The sequence below is a fragment of the Kogia breviceps genome, chromosome 3, assembly GCF_026419965.1.
Source record: "Kogia breviceps isolate mKogBre1 chromosome 3, mKogBre1 haplotype 1, whole genome shotgun sequence".
NCBI classification, from domain to species: domain Eukaryota; kingdom Metazoa; phylum Chordata; class Mammalia; order Artiodactyla; family Physeteridae; genus Kogia; species Kogia breviceps.
This window is the reverse complement of record NC_081312.1, coordinates 164,753,348-164,769,064: the sequence shown is the minus strand read 5'-3', so window position 1 is coordinate 164,769,064 and position 15,717 is coordinate 164,753,348. Positions and strand designations below refer to the sequence as shown.

The window sequence follows — 15,717 nt, the reverse complement described above, 5'->3', positions numbered from 1 at the left end:
TCATGAATGATAGTTTTAATACTGTATGTGTAATCCAGGATATGGCACAAATGAGTAATTATGGAATGTTCTAATTCTATCATCTTTTTATCCCTGGGAACCAGAATTCTTGTTAGAGACAAAAGTATTTACTGATATAACATGAAAAGCAAAACACCTAGAGTCATGAATTTGAATTGGAAATATCTGTATAAACTCCTGAGGTCACCTATCTATTATCTGTCTGTCTAACTGTCTATGTATTCACACACATCTGTATGTATATACATGATATAGATATTTATTTAGTTATTGCCTAGAAACAATGACAACCCAGTTGTAGTAAGTACCCCAACTGCCCAGATTGTAAACTGGAAATGCCATTTCCCAAGAAGCCAAGGCTTTCTTGGAAAAGTGACTGATTGCGAGTGTGGCACAAGAATATACAAGATGAGCTAGGACATTGTGAGACACCAGGTAGCAAGGGCACCATCAGAGACCACTAGCATCATGTCATAAGGATTCGGAAGCCAGACTGAAGAAGCCTCCACTGGCCAAAAGATGGGAAGATCTGGTTTGCAATAAGGGTAAGAACTGTAATAACAGAAATCTAACAAACATCTTTAAATCTATGAGTTCATAATGATATATTTTTTAAAAAATAGTCACCTATGAATGACAATGAAGCAATTCATTATCTCAAAGACTAGGGAGATAAAATGAAAGAACCAATAATTTATCCTGCTTTTGCTGTATGAACTAAGTAACTAAACAGTGGATGAGGGAAAGGATTTCTTTACAAAATTATTCCAATTAAAGAATGAGGTAGGGCTTCCCTGGTGGCGCAGTGGTTGAGAATCCGCCTGCCGATGCAGGGGACATGGGTTCGTGCCCCGGTCTGGGAAGATCCCACATGCCGCAGAGCGGCTGGGCCCGTGAGCCATGGCCGCTGAGCCTGTGCGTCCGGAGCCTGCGCTCCACAATGGGAGAGGCCACAACAGTGAGAGGCCCGCGTACCACAAAAAAAAAAAAAAAAAAAAAGAATGAGATAAAAACAAAACAATAGAATATCAGTACCTTGTGACCCCAACGAATGAATAGACCTAGGTACTGAGCACTGAAACTCCTAGTATCAAAAAGAGTGATAACCAGGGACTTCCCTGGTGGCACAGTGGTTAAGAATCCGCCTGCCAATCCCACTCCTCTAGGTGGTGACCATCTAGAGAGGTGGGATAGGGAGGGTGGGAGGGAGACACAAGAGGGAGGGGATATGGGGACATATATATATGTATAGCTGAGTCACTTTGTTATACAGCAGAAACTAACACAACATTGTAAAGCAATTATACTCCAATAAACATGTTAAAAAAAAAAAGAATCCATCTGCCAATGCAGGGCACACAGGTTCGATCCCTGGTCTGGAAAGATCCCACATGAATCACTGGTCCAGGAAGATCCCACATGCCGCGGAGCAACTAAGCCCCTGCGCCACAACTACTGAGCCTGCGCTCTAGATCCTGCGAGCCACAGCTACTGAGCCCGCGTGCCACAACTGCTGAAGCCCGCACACCTACAGCCCATGCTCTGCAACAAGAGAAGCGACCGCAATGAGAAGCCCGAGCTCCACAACAAAGAGTAGCCCCCATTTGCTGCAACTAGAGAAAGCCTGTGTGCAGCAACGAAGACCCAACACAGCCAAAGAAAAAAAGAGTGAAAACCAGACATTTGCCTCCTGATGAAGGAAAATGACCCTGCATCTATCTTGCCAGAGGTACTGATCACTCCTCAGAATCTTGCTGCCAATTTCCAAGAAACACATTGTGCTGCACCATGAGTACACAGTCAGCAAAATCCAGACTGTGGGAAATACTGTTAAGTCCAACCACCCAGCTTCCTCTATGAATACACTGTAAGGGAAAAAAGGGATTTGGTGGGGGCAGGGAAATACAGGGAGGACTTGTAGATTAAAAGAAACTTTAAAAGACATGTGGGGCTTCCCTGGTGGTGCAGTGGTTGAGAGTCCGCCTGCCGATGCAGGGGACACAGGTTCGTGCCCCGGTCTGGGAAGATCCCACATGCCGTGGAGCGGCTGGGCCCGTGAGCCATGGCCGCTGAGCCTGCGCGTCCAGAGCCTGTGCTCTGCAACGGGAGAGGCCACAACAGTGAGAGGCCCGCGTACCGAAAAATAAACAAAAAAAAAGACGTGAAGTTCTGTCAGTCAAACATGTATCTCTATTTCTTCACTGGTGGCACAGTGGTTAAGAATCTGCCTGCCAATGCAGGGGACACGGGTTCGATCCCCAGCCCAGAAGATCCCACATGCTGCGGAGCAACTAAGCCCGTGCGCCACAGCTACTGAGCCTGCGCTCTAGGGCCCGTGAGCCACAACTACTGAGCCCCCATGTCACAACTACTGAAGCCCGTGCGCCTAGAGCTCTGCAATGAAGAGTAGCCCCACTCGCTGCAACTAGAGAAAACACACGCAAAGCAACGAAGACCCAACGCAGCGAAATAAAATAAAATATAAATAATAATAAAAATTATTTTTTAAAAAACTACACACAAAACAATATTTAATAAATAAACAAACAAATAAATAAAAGAGCTTCATAATATAAGCCCTGGGGGAGAAGAGACAAATTGAGAAGAATTTCAAATAGTTTCTGAAGAAGAGTGGAAATACTCCACCTTCAAAGGGGGGGCATGTAATTCCCCGCTCCTTAACTGTGGGGTACAGTTAAGGAATTCTTTCCAAATATGACAGGAAAGAGGGTATCTATACAGTGGAGAAACCTGAGAAACACGACCTCGGCCAGGTGACCAAGGTCAACATCAATACTGATCAATCACGTTGATAGGATGTTTCCCTAATATGATGTGATGAAAATGGCACTTTACTTCTGTGGTCTTCCTCCCCCAAAACTCATAACTCCAGTCCGATCATAAGAAAAGCCTCAGACAAATTCCAACAGAAGGGCATCTATAATATATCTGACCAATACTTCTCAAAACTGTCAAGGTCATCAGAAACAGGGAAAGTCTGAGAAACTGTCACAGCCAACAGGAGCCTAAGACACGACAGCTAAAGTAATGAGTATCCTGGATGGGATCCTGGAACAGAAAAACGATATTAGGCAAGAACTAAAAATAATGGGCTTTAGTTAATAATAATGTATCGACATTGGTTCATTAACTATAACAAACATCCCATACTAGCACTATGGGAAACTGGGTACAGGATATAAGGGTACCCTCTGTACTATATTCTCAATTTTTCTGTAAATCTAAAACTATTCTAAAAAATAAAGTCAATTTAAAATATTTTAGGGCTTCCCTGGTGGCGTAGTGGTTGAGAGTCCACCTGCTGATGCAGGGGACACGGGTTCGTGTCCCCGTCCAGGAAGATCCCACATGCTGCGGAGCAACTAAGCTTGTGCGCCACACTACTGAGCCCCCGTGCCACACCTACCTACTGAAGCCCACATGCCTAGAGCCCGTGCTCTGCAACAAGAGAAGCCACCACAATGAGAAGCCTGCGCACTGCAACAAAGAGTAGCTCCCGCTCGCCGCAACTAGAGGAAGCCCGTGCATAGCAACAAAGACCCAATGCAGCCCAAAATAAATAAATAAATAAATTTATATTTTTAAAAAGAGGAAGAGAGATGGAACATTCATTGTTACGTGTCCTATGCATTCAGCACCGTACTATTCTATATAAATGTCTTACAAAATCTCTCACTTGGTCCTCACCATCACTCACATGGCAGGTATTATTATACCTATCCTATGGATGATGGATATGACGTTCGGAAAAGTAAAGTGACTTGGTGAGACTGTAAACTCAGTAACTAGTTGAGTCACGTCTGAACAGCTCCACGAAGCCCAAGCTTCTTCTGCTACAGCCTGCTGCCCCTTCAGGCCTTCTAGGCTTCCACCCCCACCAGATGACTTAGACTGTTGTGCGTGGAGAAGACGTTCACATGCTTTTTTGATGAGAACCAAGACAAAGGATTGATATGAGGGTAGTCCCATGACAGTACTTGCGAACAAAATGTTATGACCAAAGTCTGACCATGTCCGTGGCTCTTAGGAAAATAAAAACAAAAAAAAAAAAGCTTGGTGAACAGGTGTTATTATCAAAGCTGTACCACACTGTGCACCACTAACCAGAATACTAGATACTTTCTAACATGCTGTGCCTGTGGAAAAAAAGACGTCAGGTTGTAAATGATTTATTAAGTTGACTTGTGTGGCTATATTTAAAAATGTACACAGGACTATATTTTATGTCCTTTTCCATGAATAAGGGGAAAAGTTTTTGATAAGTGTCTTATTGTACCATCCTTATGAACCATATGCATATTGTATGAATCAGCAGTATCTCTGCTCCTTAGAAAATCCCTAAGTGTTAGCTGAAAAGAGAAGTGGTCAAGGCTTACATTATTTTCCTCTTAAAATGTTTATAATTTTTATTGAAGAAAACATGAAATAAGATTCTTCTTTTGCTTCAAATAATCCAGAAGAGAAACTGAAAAATTTACTATTGTAATTTCAGACAGAAGTCATTAGCTAAAATCACTGAATTATTTTTCATACTTCCTTCACTACCCTGCATAAACTACTATCTCAGTTGCATTTCCTTGGCAGTATTTAAACATGATAACCGTATCACTTGGAGAGAATTTCACTGTGCCATAAAAATGAAACAAAAGGGTTAAGCATAGATTATAATCAAAGTCTTAGCCTTGGTTTTGAGTAATGAGTTCATTAGGGCTTATTACATTATTAAAAATAATTAAATAACTCTCTAAATGAATAAATGCAGGCCATGCATGGACCAGAGATGAACCTGTGCGTGAACCAGGAACTGAGATTAATCAAATATGAATTCAAATTTTCAAAAAGACTAGAAAAAAATTAAACAATATAACTATTAAACAGGAGGTGTAACAAGAGACAAATGAAATGAAAACTACAAAACAGATTTAGAAAGCTCCAAAGCACACGGAGAAAATGGACTAAAACTTTCTACATCGGGAAGATAGTAGTTCTGACTGAATCACAGGCCAACTGATAACAAATATAAGTCTTGGCCGTTACACATTACCACTGTCTAACCCACTGACATAAAACTCGTATCCTTCTGAGATCACTGATGTGCCAGTTATATACAGTGCCTTTCCTTTAGTTTCCTCCTACGTAACGCCTTCAGTTTCCCCCCAGCATTTGATTACCATTCATGTTTTCTTAGCACAATTCCAAATTTTGTGTACTTCTAAGTGGACTTTCAGCTAAAAATTTCAGAGCCATACAAAGATTATTCTTAAAGAACAAGAGGACAGATCACAGACTGACTTAGCACTACTTTCATGAAGAGGTCCAGGATGCTGAATAAATCACATCCAATGACAACAGCAAAGAAGGACATTCCAGGCCTACTTGACAGTCTCGACCTGTTTATACGAGAAAACGGAGTTCTTTTCAATACAACTACTACCAGGCCTCTGCCCAAGAAACCCTCCTTTGATGATTTTAATATTGAACGTATTTGTTATATTTTTAAAGTAAATAAATATATGCTTAGAGATGCTGTAACAAATATAAGTTTTTAAGATCAAAAACACTGACACTGGGGAATGAGGGATTTAAAGAGAATGATTTTACATAGGGATTTACAAACAGTAAGATTTCCTCCAAGGTAACGAAGGCTACAAATACAAATAAATTCAAAGGTGGGGAGGAGACAGATTTTTAGCAACTGCTAAGGAAAGTTGGGGATGACCAAGATTTCCAAGTCCTGCTGTTCATGTACCATTAGGCCAGAAATGGAGAAACAAGGAACCTATACAGGCAAGATCCTATAAACAACATTTATTTGAATTGAGTTCAAGAACATTTACTGAAGGCACCCTTTGTATCACATTTACTGGTGAAACTGATTGATGCCTTCAGTCAGGAATAATCTCTAAGAATGTTAAGCAGAAAAGTGCTAAGCTGTCAAGCAGAGTCTTTTTCTAAGGGACTCAAACCAGAAAGCTATGACAACTTTCCAAAAGGTTACCGTGAGTTTTTCCACACCCATGGCGCCTATCACCAAGCATGAACACAGCACATCACCTCAGCACATTTGATTACAGCACCAGCACTGTTCAGTAGAGCCCGCTGCCCCGAGATCCAGAGTGTCTGATGGCCATGCACCAATCCAGAATAAATCTCTACAACTTAGGGCCAGTGTTCATCCAGTTTTTCAGATGAGGAAACACTGACACACTGATTGTAAAACAACTTCTTTCATGTCTAAAGCTAGTCTCTGAAACAAGTAAGTAACACTTCAAAATGCTATTAAAGTGCAATTGGATCCCATTTACCATTGCAACAAAAAGAATAAAATATCTAGGAATAAACCTTCCTAAGGAGACAAAAGACCTGTTTGCAGAAAATTATAAGACACTGATGAAAGAAATTAAAGATGATACAAATAGATGGAGAGATACACCATGTTCTTGGAGTGGGAGAATCAACATTGTGAAAATGACTACTACCCAAAGCATTCTACAGATTCAATGCAATCCCTATCAAACTACCACTGGCATTTTTCACAGAACTAGAACAAAAATTTTCACAATGTGTATGGAAACACAAAAGACCCCGAATAGCCAAAGCAATCTTAAGAACGAAAAACGGAACTGGAGGAATCAGTCTCCCTGACTTCAGACTATACTACAAAGCTACAGTAATCAAGATAGTATGGTACTGACACAAAAACAGAAGTATAGATCAATGGAACAGGATAGAAAGCCCAGAGATAAACCCACGCACATATGGTTACCTTATCTTTGATAAAGGAGGCAGGAATGTACAGTGGAGAAAGGACAGCCTCTTCAATAAGTGATGCTGGGAAAACTGGACAAGTACATGTAAAAGTATGAGATTAGAACACTCCCTAACACCATACACAAAAATAAGCTCAAAATGGATTAAAGACCTAAATGTAAGGCCAGACAACATCAAACTCTTAGAGGAAAACATAGGCAGAACACTCTATGACATAAATCACAGCAAGATCCTTTTTGACCCACCTCCTAGAGAAATGGAAATAAAAACAAAAATAAACAAATAGGACCTAATGAAACTTAAAAGCTTTTGCAAAGCAAAGGAAACCATAAACAAGACAAAAAGACAATCCTCAGAATGGGAGAAAATATTTGCAAATGAAGCAATTGACAAAGGATTAATCTCCAAAATTTACAAGCAGCTCATGCAGATCAATAACAAAAAAACAAACAACCCAATCCAAAAATAGGCAGAAGACCTAAACAGACATTTCGCCAAAGAAGATATACAGATTGCCAACAAATAGATGAAAGAATGCTCAACATCATTAATCATTAGAGAAATGCAAATCAACTACAATGAGATATCATCTCACACCAGTCAGAATGGCCAACATCAAAACATCTACAATCAATAAATGCTGGAGAGGGTGTGGAGAAAAGGGAACCCTCTTGCACTGCTGGTGGAATGTGAATTGGTACAGCCACTATGGAAAACAGTATGGAGGTTCCTTAAAAAATTAAAAATAGAACTACCACATGACCCAGCAATCCCACTACTGGGCATATACCCTGAGAAAACCATAATTCAAAAAGAGTCATGTACCAAAATGTTCACTGCAGCTCTATTTACAATAGCCAGGCCATGGAAGCAACCTAAGTGTCCATCATCAGATGAATGGATAAAGAAGATGTGGCACATATATACAATGGAATATTACTCAGCCATAAAAAGAAACAAAATTGAGTTATTTGTAGTGAGTCTATCACTCTAGTGATGGACCTAGAGTCTGTCATACAGAGTGAAGTACATCAGAAAGAGAAAGACAAATACCGTATGCTAACACATATATATGGAATCTAAGAAAAAAAAAACCAATGTCATGAAGAACCTAGGGGTAAGATGAGAATGAAGACACAGACCTACTAGAGAGTGGACTTAAGGATATGGGGAGGGGGAAGGGTAAGCTGTGACGAAGTGAGAGAGTGGCATGGACATATATACACTACCAAACGTAAAATAGATAGCTAGTGGGAAGCAGCCACATAGCACAGGGAGATCAGCTCAGTGCTTTGTGACCACCTAGAGGGGTGGGATAGGGAGGGTGGGAGGGAGGCAGATGCAAGAGGGAAGAGACATGGGAACATATGTATATGTATAACTGATCCATTTTGTTATAAAGCAGAAACTAACACACCATTGTAAAGCAATTATACTCCAATAAAGATGTTTAAAAATAAATAAATAAATAAATAAATAAAGTGCAACTGGAGATTAGAAGAAATGAACCACAAGAAACTGGGACCCTTGGGAATGAAGGAAAAATGGTGCAGCCACTGTGGAAACAGTATAGCTGTTCCTCAAACAATTAAACATAGAATTATCATATGATACAGCAATTCCTCTTCTGAGTATAGACCCCAAAGAACTGAAAAGCAGGGAATCAGGTATTTGCAACGTTCATAGCCGTATTATATGCAACACCCAAAAGGTAGAAACAACCGAAGTATCCATAAACAAGTCAATAGATAAACAAAATGTGGTTTAATACGCACAATGAGGTATCATTCCCCTTTAAAAAGGAGAGAAATTCTGACACCTGCTTCAACATAGATGAATCTTGAAGACATTATGCTAAGTGAAGTAAGCCAGACACAAAATAAGTAAGATTCCACTTATATGAAGTACTTAGAGTAGTCAAATTCATAGATAGAAAATAGAATGATGGCTGCCAGGGGCTAAGAGGATGAGGAGTTATTGTTTAATGGTTACAGAGTTGGAGGTTCAAAAGTTCTGGAGATGAACAGTGGTGTTGGTAACATAACAATGTGAAGGTACTTAATACCACTGAACTGTACATCAATAAAAAGATTAGAAAGTTATTTCTGCCATCATTGGCATTATCCTGAAGCACATTTATGGCTTTAGAATTTTTAAAAATAAAGAGATTTCAGCTTTTCCATTTTTTAACAAGAAAAAATATGCTGTACCTGCGTTAAAGACCACAAATTACTATGTATCTCTTTAGAATCTTAGTGAACCTAAATGATTAACATGTAAAACCATGCAGGAAAAAAGGAACTCTGCATGGATTGACTACTATGCCTGATTAGGTATTATTTTACAATAAAAATTCTATATGACCAAACATAAACATTTCTACTCATCATAAAAATGCAGATAGCACGCTCTCACTGCTGATGGCCCAGATTCAATCCTTGGTCGGGGAACTAAGATCCCACAAGGCACACAGCGCGGCCAAAAAAAAAAAAAAGCAAAACAGATAAATAGATAAATCTGCATAATATTAGTGAATGTTCGCTCACTCACTGTTTCCAGTATTATCCAACTCACATTTATAATAAGAGGAGAAGGGGGAGAGCTACCCCAATTTTCTTTGTTTCAAAGGATTTCTCCTTTACTTAATATCCCATTCTCATATAATACATCTTCAACAGACTTCTCTCTGTGGCCACATTCTGTTCTCCCCTACTTAAAATTTACAAAGGAAATCAAAGCCTCATCAGACATACCCTTGATTCCATGGCTCTGCCTGGTGAGGCCTGCTGCAAGTTTGTTGGCTTAAAGGTTAGAATAATTTGTAAGTAGTATTACAATATTTTTACTGCATTTCTAGAATTTATATGTTAGCATAACTTTTTATGTAATTCAGTTAGGAAACCTAAGAAGATTAAAAACCCGTTAAAATAGTTACAAATACATGAGCAAGGAACAAACAGAAAACCCCACAAACCTTCTTGAGAAGACACAATGGGTGGCATGTAATCAGGGATGTATTCTTTTCTTTCCTCTGCATCTTTACTTCCGGGTTGAGGAAACTGAAGTACGTTGTTCTTGCTAACAGGAAATGAAGGAATTTGATGTGGGAAAGTGACAGGTTCAATGTTGTGGATATAGTCTTCTAGTTCATGAAGACTAACCCCCATAAGTTGGAAAGCTTCACCAACATCATCCAAAATTGGGTCTGTCCGGCCATCTGAAACAAAGTCAAAAGCAAAGCAAATTATTTTAAGCAAATTCCATGAATATCTTTTAAAATATTAAGAAAAAAGTATTAGGTAAATATGCAGCTCAGAATCAAATATACTATATACTTAAGACCCAGTTACTGGAAAAAATTGAATAGATTTTCAATAGAACATCATATTGTTTAAATATTAGAAAGCTGACTCTGAAAGTCAATTTTAAATATGATCTGACAACCAACCAGAACACCAAAGACAATTCATACTAACAATCAGCCGGTACAGAACTAATGTCAAAAGTAACTTATAGATGGTCAACAGCACCTGGAACAGTGGCTGACACAAAGTAAATGCCCAATAAATATTACTATTATATTTTATCAAATAAGTATTGATAGAATGCTGAGCTAGGTAAATGTCCATTCCATTTTCTCTACTGCTCAGTGATACAACTCTGAAAACTACAACAGCAGTTGGCATATAGTTGGCACTCCATAAACCTTTGTTAAATGAATTATACCACTGAATCAATTTTTTAAATCCAAGAAAATATGCTGAAAGGGCTTAGACCATAAAAGTAATTTACATATAAATTTTAAATGTATTTAGAAGACACCGTATAAAATCGATAGAGATAAAATGATAAAACATTAGAGATAGTGAGATTCTCTTTACAAAAGGAAGTTTCTCCTCTGCCTGCCCTTAGCAGAACTTAAGGTCTCTACATCTTTTAAAACTTCTATAAAACTTTTTTTAAAACTTAAAAAAAAAAGTTTTTAAAATTTCTATGAAAATTCCAGTTCCAGATTTCCAATAAATAGCTTATTTTTTAACTATAATCTCCTATGATCACACCAAACTCAGTTTGTCTGAAATTAAATCATGATGTAAAATGGAAAAGAATAATCCAAAGTTCATAAAAATTAGACACGTTTGCTCACAACCACACAAGGAAAATTCTGGAAGGATACACATCCAACTGTAACAGTTTACGGGGCTGAAAGCTGCAGAAAAGGGGAAGGGCAGAGTTGTAGCAGGAGACTCGTTTCTAACTTCAAAGACTTTGTAGTCTGAATTTTTATACAAGTATGGGTTACTTCTTTGATGTAGAAAAAAGAGAGGATAAATAAAATGAATACTCATTCTTTCCCTTAATGACAGACAGGCATTTCAACTCTTCGATTCTTATTAAAAGCAGTATTCTTTTCTCAATCTTAAAAATGTGGTCCTCTTGAATTCTTCCACATTTTTGCAATTTCAACCCAAGACCTCTGGTGCTCCCCCTGCAACCTTTTGGGTCTCGGCTTTCAGAATTTTTCCTTTCTCTCTCTTCCTACTCTGTCTCAGCCTAGTTTCAACTTCTCCCCACTTGCGCCTCTCTTGTACTTAACCGACAGCACAATTGTCTTGAAGCATCACTTTCACCACGCAATACCCCTCCGTAAGAGTATGCAGTGTTTCCTACCACGTTCTAATTTCTCTCTCTGTTAAGTCCCTCCCTAATCTGATCTCACTCCATTTAACATTTTCCTCTAGCACCTTCCAAATGAACTGGTTACATATGCCAAGCTGGCCGCCTCACTTACTCCCACTTGGTTATCTCAGGTTATGCTTTTCTCTACCCGGCATGCTCCTTACATTATACAACCTTGCTTCACGGCTCAATTCAAATCTCATCTTTCCAGTGAATCCTGCCCTGGAACCCAGAGTGTGCATGTGTCTCTCCTTCACCGTATTCCTTTTGCATTTACTGCCTATACCTATACCATGTACTGCTTTTAGTGTATACACACGTTATTTAATGTATAATACAATGCTTACAGAAACTTCTGCCTCTGAATGCTCTGGCAAATCGTTTATCTTAGGGAAATTTTCAAATGCATTATGTGCTGAATTGATAGTAACTTCTGATACTTGCTTTAACTTTAGAGCATTTTTTTTTAAAAGGAACAAATACCATCAGTTTGTTTTTACTGACATTTTGACACCCTTTTACACATCTTACGGGCAGGGATTGTGCCTAAGTAATCCTATGTCTCCGACATGTAGCACAGGACTCAGATCATAAGTGGTGCTCAATAAACGTGCGTCAGAAAGACAAAGGAAATAAAGAAACAGAATACAAGATTGCATAGTGGTGACCTGATGTTACAGTATTCCGGTTCAAAATAAGAATTGTGTAGAGAAAAGAATATTTTTAAGTCTATGGGGCTTCCCTGGTGGCGCAGTGGTTGAGAGTCTGCCTGCTGATGCAGGGGACACAGGTTCGTGCCCCGGTCCGGGAAGATCCCACATGCCGCGGAGCGGCTGGGCCCGTGAGCCATGGCCGCTGAACCTGCGCGTCCGGAGTCTGTGCTCCGCAACGGGAGAGGCCACAACAGTGAGAGGCCCGCGTGCCACAAAAAAAAAAAAAAAAAAAAAAAAATAGTGTATGACTAATAAGTATACCAGGAATTAGCATTTTCAAAAAGTCACCAAACCACAATGGAGCATAATGAACCCGATCATCTTATTCTCACTAAAAGCAAGAAAATCATTACAGAAATTGGTTTATTATCGAGGTTCACATTAACACAAAACAGGGATCACCCGATGACTCCAGAATACCTGGTTGCTTGGAGTGCCAGCACCTGTCTGGTTCCATGTATAAGGCAGGAACAGTAACTATTTATTCAGGGTTATTCTGATTACCTAAAGGTACAGAACATCTGTCCTCATTTAGGGAACTTGGTAGCAAAAATATAACCTGGACTACGCATGCTGTAACAGTATAGTCAAGCACCAGAAGGGAGGATAGAGGGAAGAGAAGTAAAAGCAGACAGCGGTGTGCTGGTGGTGTACTTTTAAGATCAAGATGAATGAGAGCTACTCAGCAGTTCCAAATTCAGATTAGAAGTATCCATGAAATCAAGCTGCCTAAAAATACACATTTTTAAAACTCAAAAGGTGAAATGACTAAATAGTTATTATGGTGGTAGATTATCAGTTCACTTATTTATTCAACAAATATTTCCTGGGTGCCTATTCTATTATGGCACTGTACTAGGTTACAGAATACAAATATAATAAATTTGTCTGCTGGGGAAGGAAGAGGGGAGGGTGAGAGATATACACAGATGATTACAAAACAAGGTGTTCAATAACATAGCAGAAATATGCACAGAATTAGGAGAACAGATATCATGAGTCTGCTAAAGCAAGTGATAAGTGAATCTCAAACTAGAAGTCGTACTACTGGTGGACCAGGGGGCCAAGGACACGCTAGGAAACAGCATGCATGCAGGAATGGATGGCTTAAAGTGTTTCGGAAAAGGCAGGTAGCTCAGCATGGTTGCAGATTTAGGATGACAGAATGGCAAGAAGATAAGAAAAATACTAGCTCACAAAGGGAAGTGTGTGTTGCTTGAGAGCTTAGATTTTAAAGCCTGTAGCCAACTGAAATATCCTTAAGAATGACAAAACCAGATTTGCATGATGGAGAGATTAACAGATTATTCTGGCAGCACTATGGCGCTGGAATGGAATTTGGGGCCTAAGGAATAAAGTGTGTTCATGGGTCTCACCTTTTCAGTGGAGCAACCTCTTTAACAAAAAATATCCTATGAAACACTTCACCCAGTTTTCCAGTTTAACACCTGGAAAATAATGCCCCGAAACTTAAATGAGGGGTAGTTCCCCCTCTGCACACACAGACTTCCCATCAATGAGATGATGTGCTGTTTCTACTAAATATTCCAACTTAGTAAATGCCACCAGCTATAGATACTTGCAGACATTCGCTTAAAAACCATGTACTGTAGCCCAGATGACCTGGGGAGCCTTGTAAATTGCCGAAGATCCCTCTACCACACTTTGATAACCACTGACATATAATATAGAAGAGGAGGAAATCAATGGGTGGCTGAGACGTAAGCCACAGTTAATCTAAGTGAAACCGACTAAGTCGGCCTTGGGAAGGAGTAAGCAAAGATGCTATCTATGAAACGAACACATACAGAAAGAAGAGGCAGTGTCCCTAACGGAGCAGAGCTGTCAACGAGTATGTGTTGTCAGGAGCTGAAGAATGGCCAGGCTTGTAAGAAACGGCCGGTAGACGGAGCGCCTGTGACAACTAGTTGTAGTAGTTTGCGGGCAAGGGAGGAAAAAGACCAAAGTAACAGAGGCTGTAAGACATTCTGGAGGTGGTTCTACACGCAGCCAAAAGTAGACGATGATTAAGACTGATGATCAGATCACAGAGGAGGGCAGAGGCTGTGGAGCTGGGAGCGGGGACAGGGCTCGGGCTACGGGCGGGATAAGTTAGCGGCTGACGAAGAGGGACCAAAGGGATGACTCGAGTTTCCAGGGACAGTGGAAGCGGAGGGGCGTCAGGGGCCGAGAAGACACCCAATCGCGGGGTGGGGGTGAAGGACCAACACCTCCTGGACGCCGGTAGAGCGAAGGGGAAGGAGAAGGTGTCACCCGTGACTGGCCAGAGGCAGCCCTCCCGCACCCAGCCCGGTACTCACACAGCTCAGAGTACCGGTGGCAGCCCCGTCCCAGCTGCTGCAGGTAGCGCTGCAGCACGTCCGTGAGGAGGTGGCAGGCGCTCAGTTGCACCGAGTCCCAGCCCAGCGCCTGGCAGATCTGCGCCACCGAGACCCTCAACAACGACCTGGAGTAACTCTCGCACATCCCGCTCCGTGGACTCCACTGCAGTCCTTGCTGCCACTTCTCTCCACCCCCGCCGCCTAACCTTAGAAGAGCCCCTGATTCATCCTCTAGGGCCCCCGCGGCGGGGAAATCGTCCCCCCCGACCCCCGGCGACCACCTCAAAGCCTCAGCAGCACGGAGCGCGCCAGCCTGAGAGCCGCCATTTTGGACTCGCTCCGCCTCCCGCTGGATGGTCGCCGGGGGGAGGCAGCACTAGCCGAGTGCGGAGCGCGCCGATGAGGAAGCTCCGCCCCGTTGGAGCAGAGCGGTGGTCCCGGCATCGACTCTCGGGCCTGGAAGGATGCCGGAAACGGCAGCTCGGAGCGCCTGTGGAGGATGCGCCGGAGGAGGCAGGTGCTTGGAGCCTTCCCGGGGTGCTCGCTCGCAGAAGAAGGAGGAGGGGACGTCAGTGGTTCAGGGGCCGAAGAGCGAGCCTGGATAAGAAACTGAAATGAGGGTGTTAGAGAAGAGTGGGAACCTGAGAGGCTGTGAGTGCAGGGGTGGTATTTGGGGCGTGGAAACTTAAGGACTCTCCCAGACTCGGATCTAATCCTCTGCTTGCCTCTGCTAAAAAAAAAAAAAAAAAAAAAAAAAAAGAGCTGCTTACCATTGTATAGATTAAATCAGGTCCAAGCTGTTAAGCATGCCATTCAAAACCCTTCACAATAGGGCGGGGTGCAGGGTGTGGCCAGCGTGGCACTGACCTCCGGGCAAAACTTACGGGGGCAGCAGAAAACGTAATCAAGATCAATAATATTTTAATACAATTTTAAAAAAATCCAACCACTGCCCCCGAATTCCGGCCTCACTGACTTCTTTCTAATCCCAGCCCTGGTTTCAATAAAACTTTATTTACAAAAACGGGTGGCATGCTTGTGGGCAAGAGTTTGCCGATGTGCCCTTCACCAGCCTCTGGGATCTGTCAAAGGAAGGACTCAGTTGCCTGCGGAAAGTCCTTAACTCAGCGAAGCAGTCTGTGTGGAGAACTGTTGCCTGCCCCAGTCTT

General features: G+C 41.4%; 1 protein-coding gene across 2 annotated transcripts in view; it reads right to left on the bottom strand.

The window, feature by feature from the left end:
- TAF3 (TATA-box binding protein associated factor 3) overlaps window positions 1-14,903 on the bottom strand; it is a 157,181-nt gene extending 142,278 nt beyond the window's left edge. Inside the window, exons 1-2 of one of the 2 annotated variants that reach the window (XM_059055950.2) lie at window positions 14,528-14,903; window positions 9,788-10,030 (exon numbers count right to left, since the gene is read on the bottom strand). In XM_059055950.2, coding sequence (XP_058911933.1) covers window positions 9,788-10,030; window positions 14,528-14,693 — 409 coding nt within the window. In that variant the 5' untranslated portion in view covers window positions 14,694-14,903. The remainder of the gene's footprint in view (window positions 1-9,787; window positions 10,031-14,527) is intronic. The other variant, XM_059055949.2, reaches the window with a different exon arrangement.
- Between the last annotated feature and the right edge of the window lie 814 nt (window positions 14,904-15,717).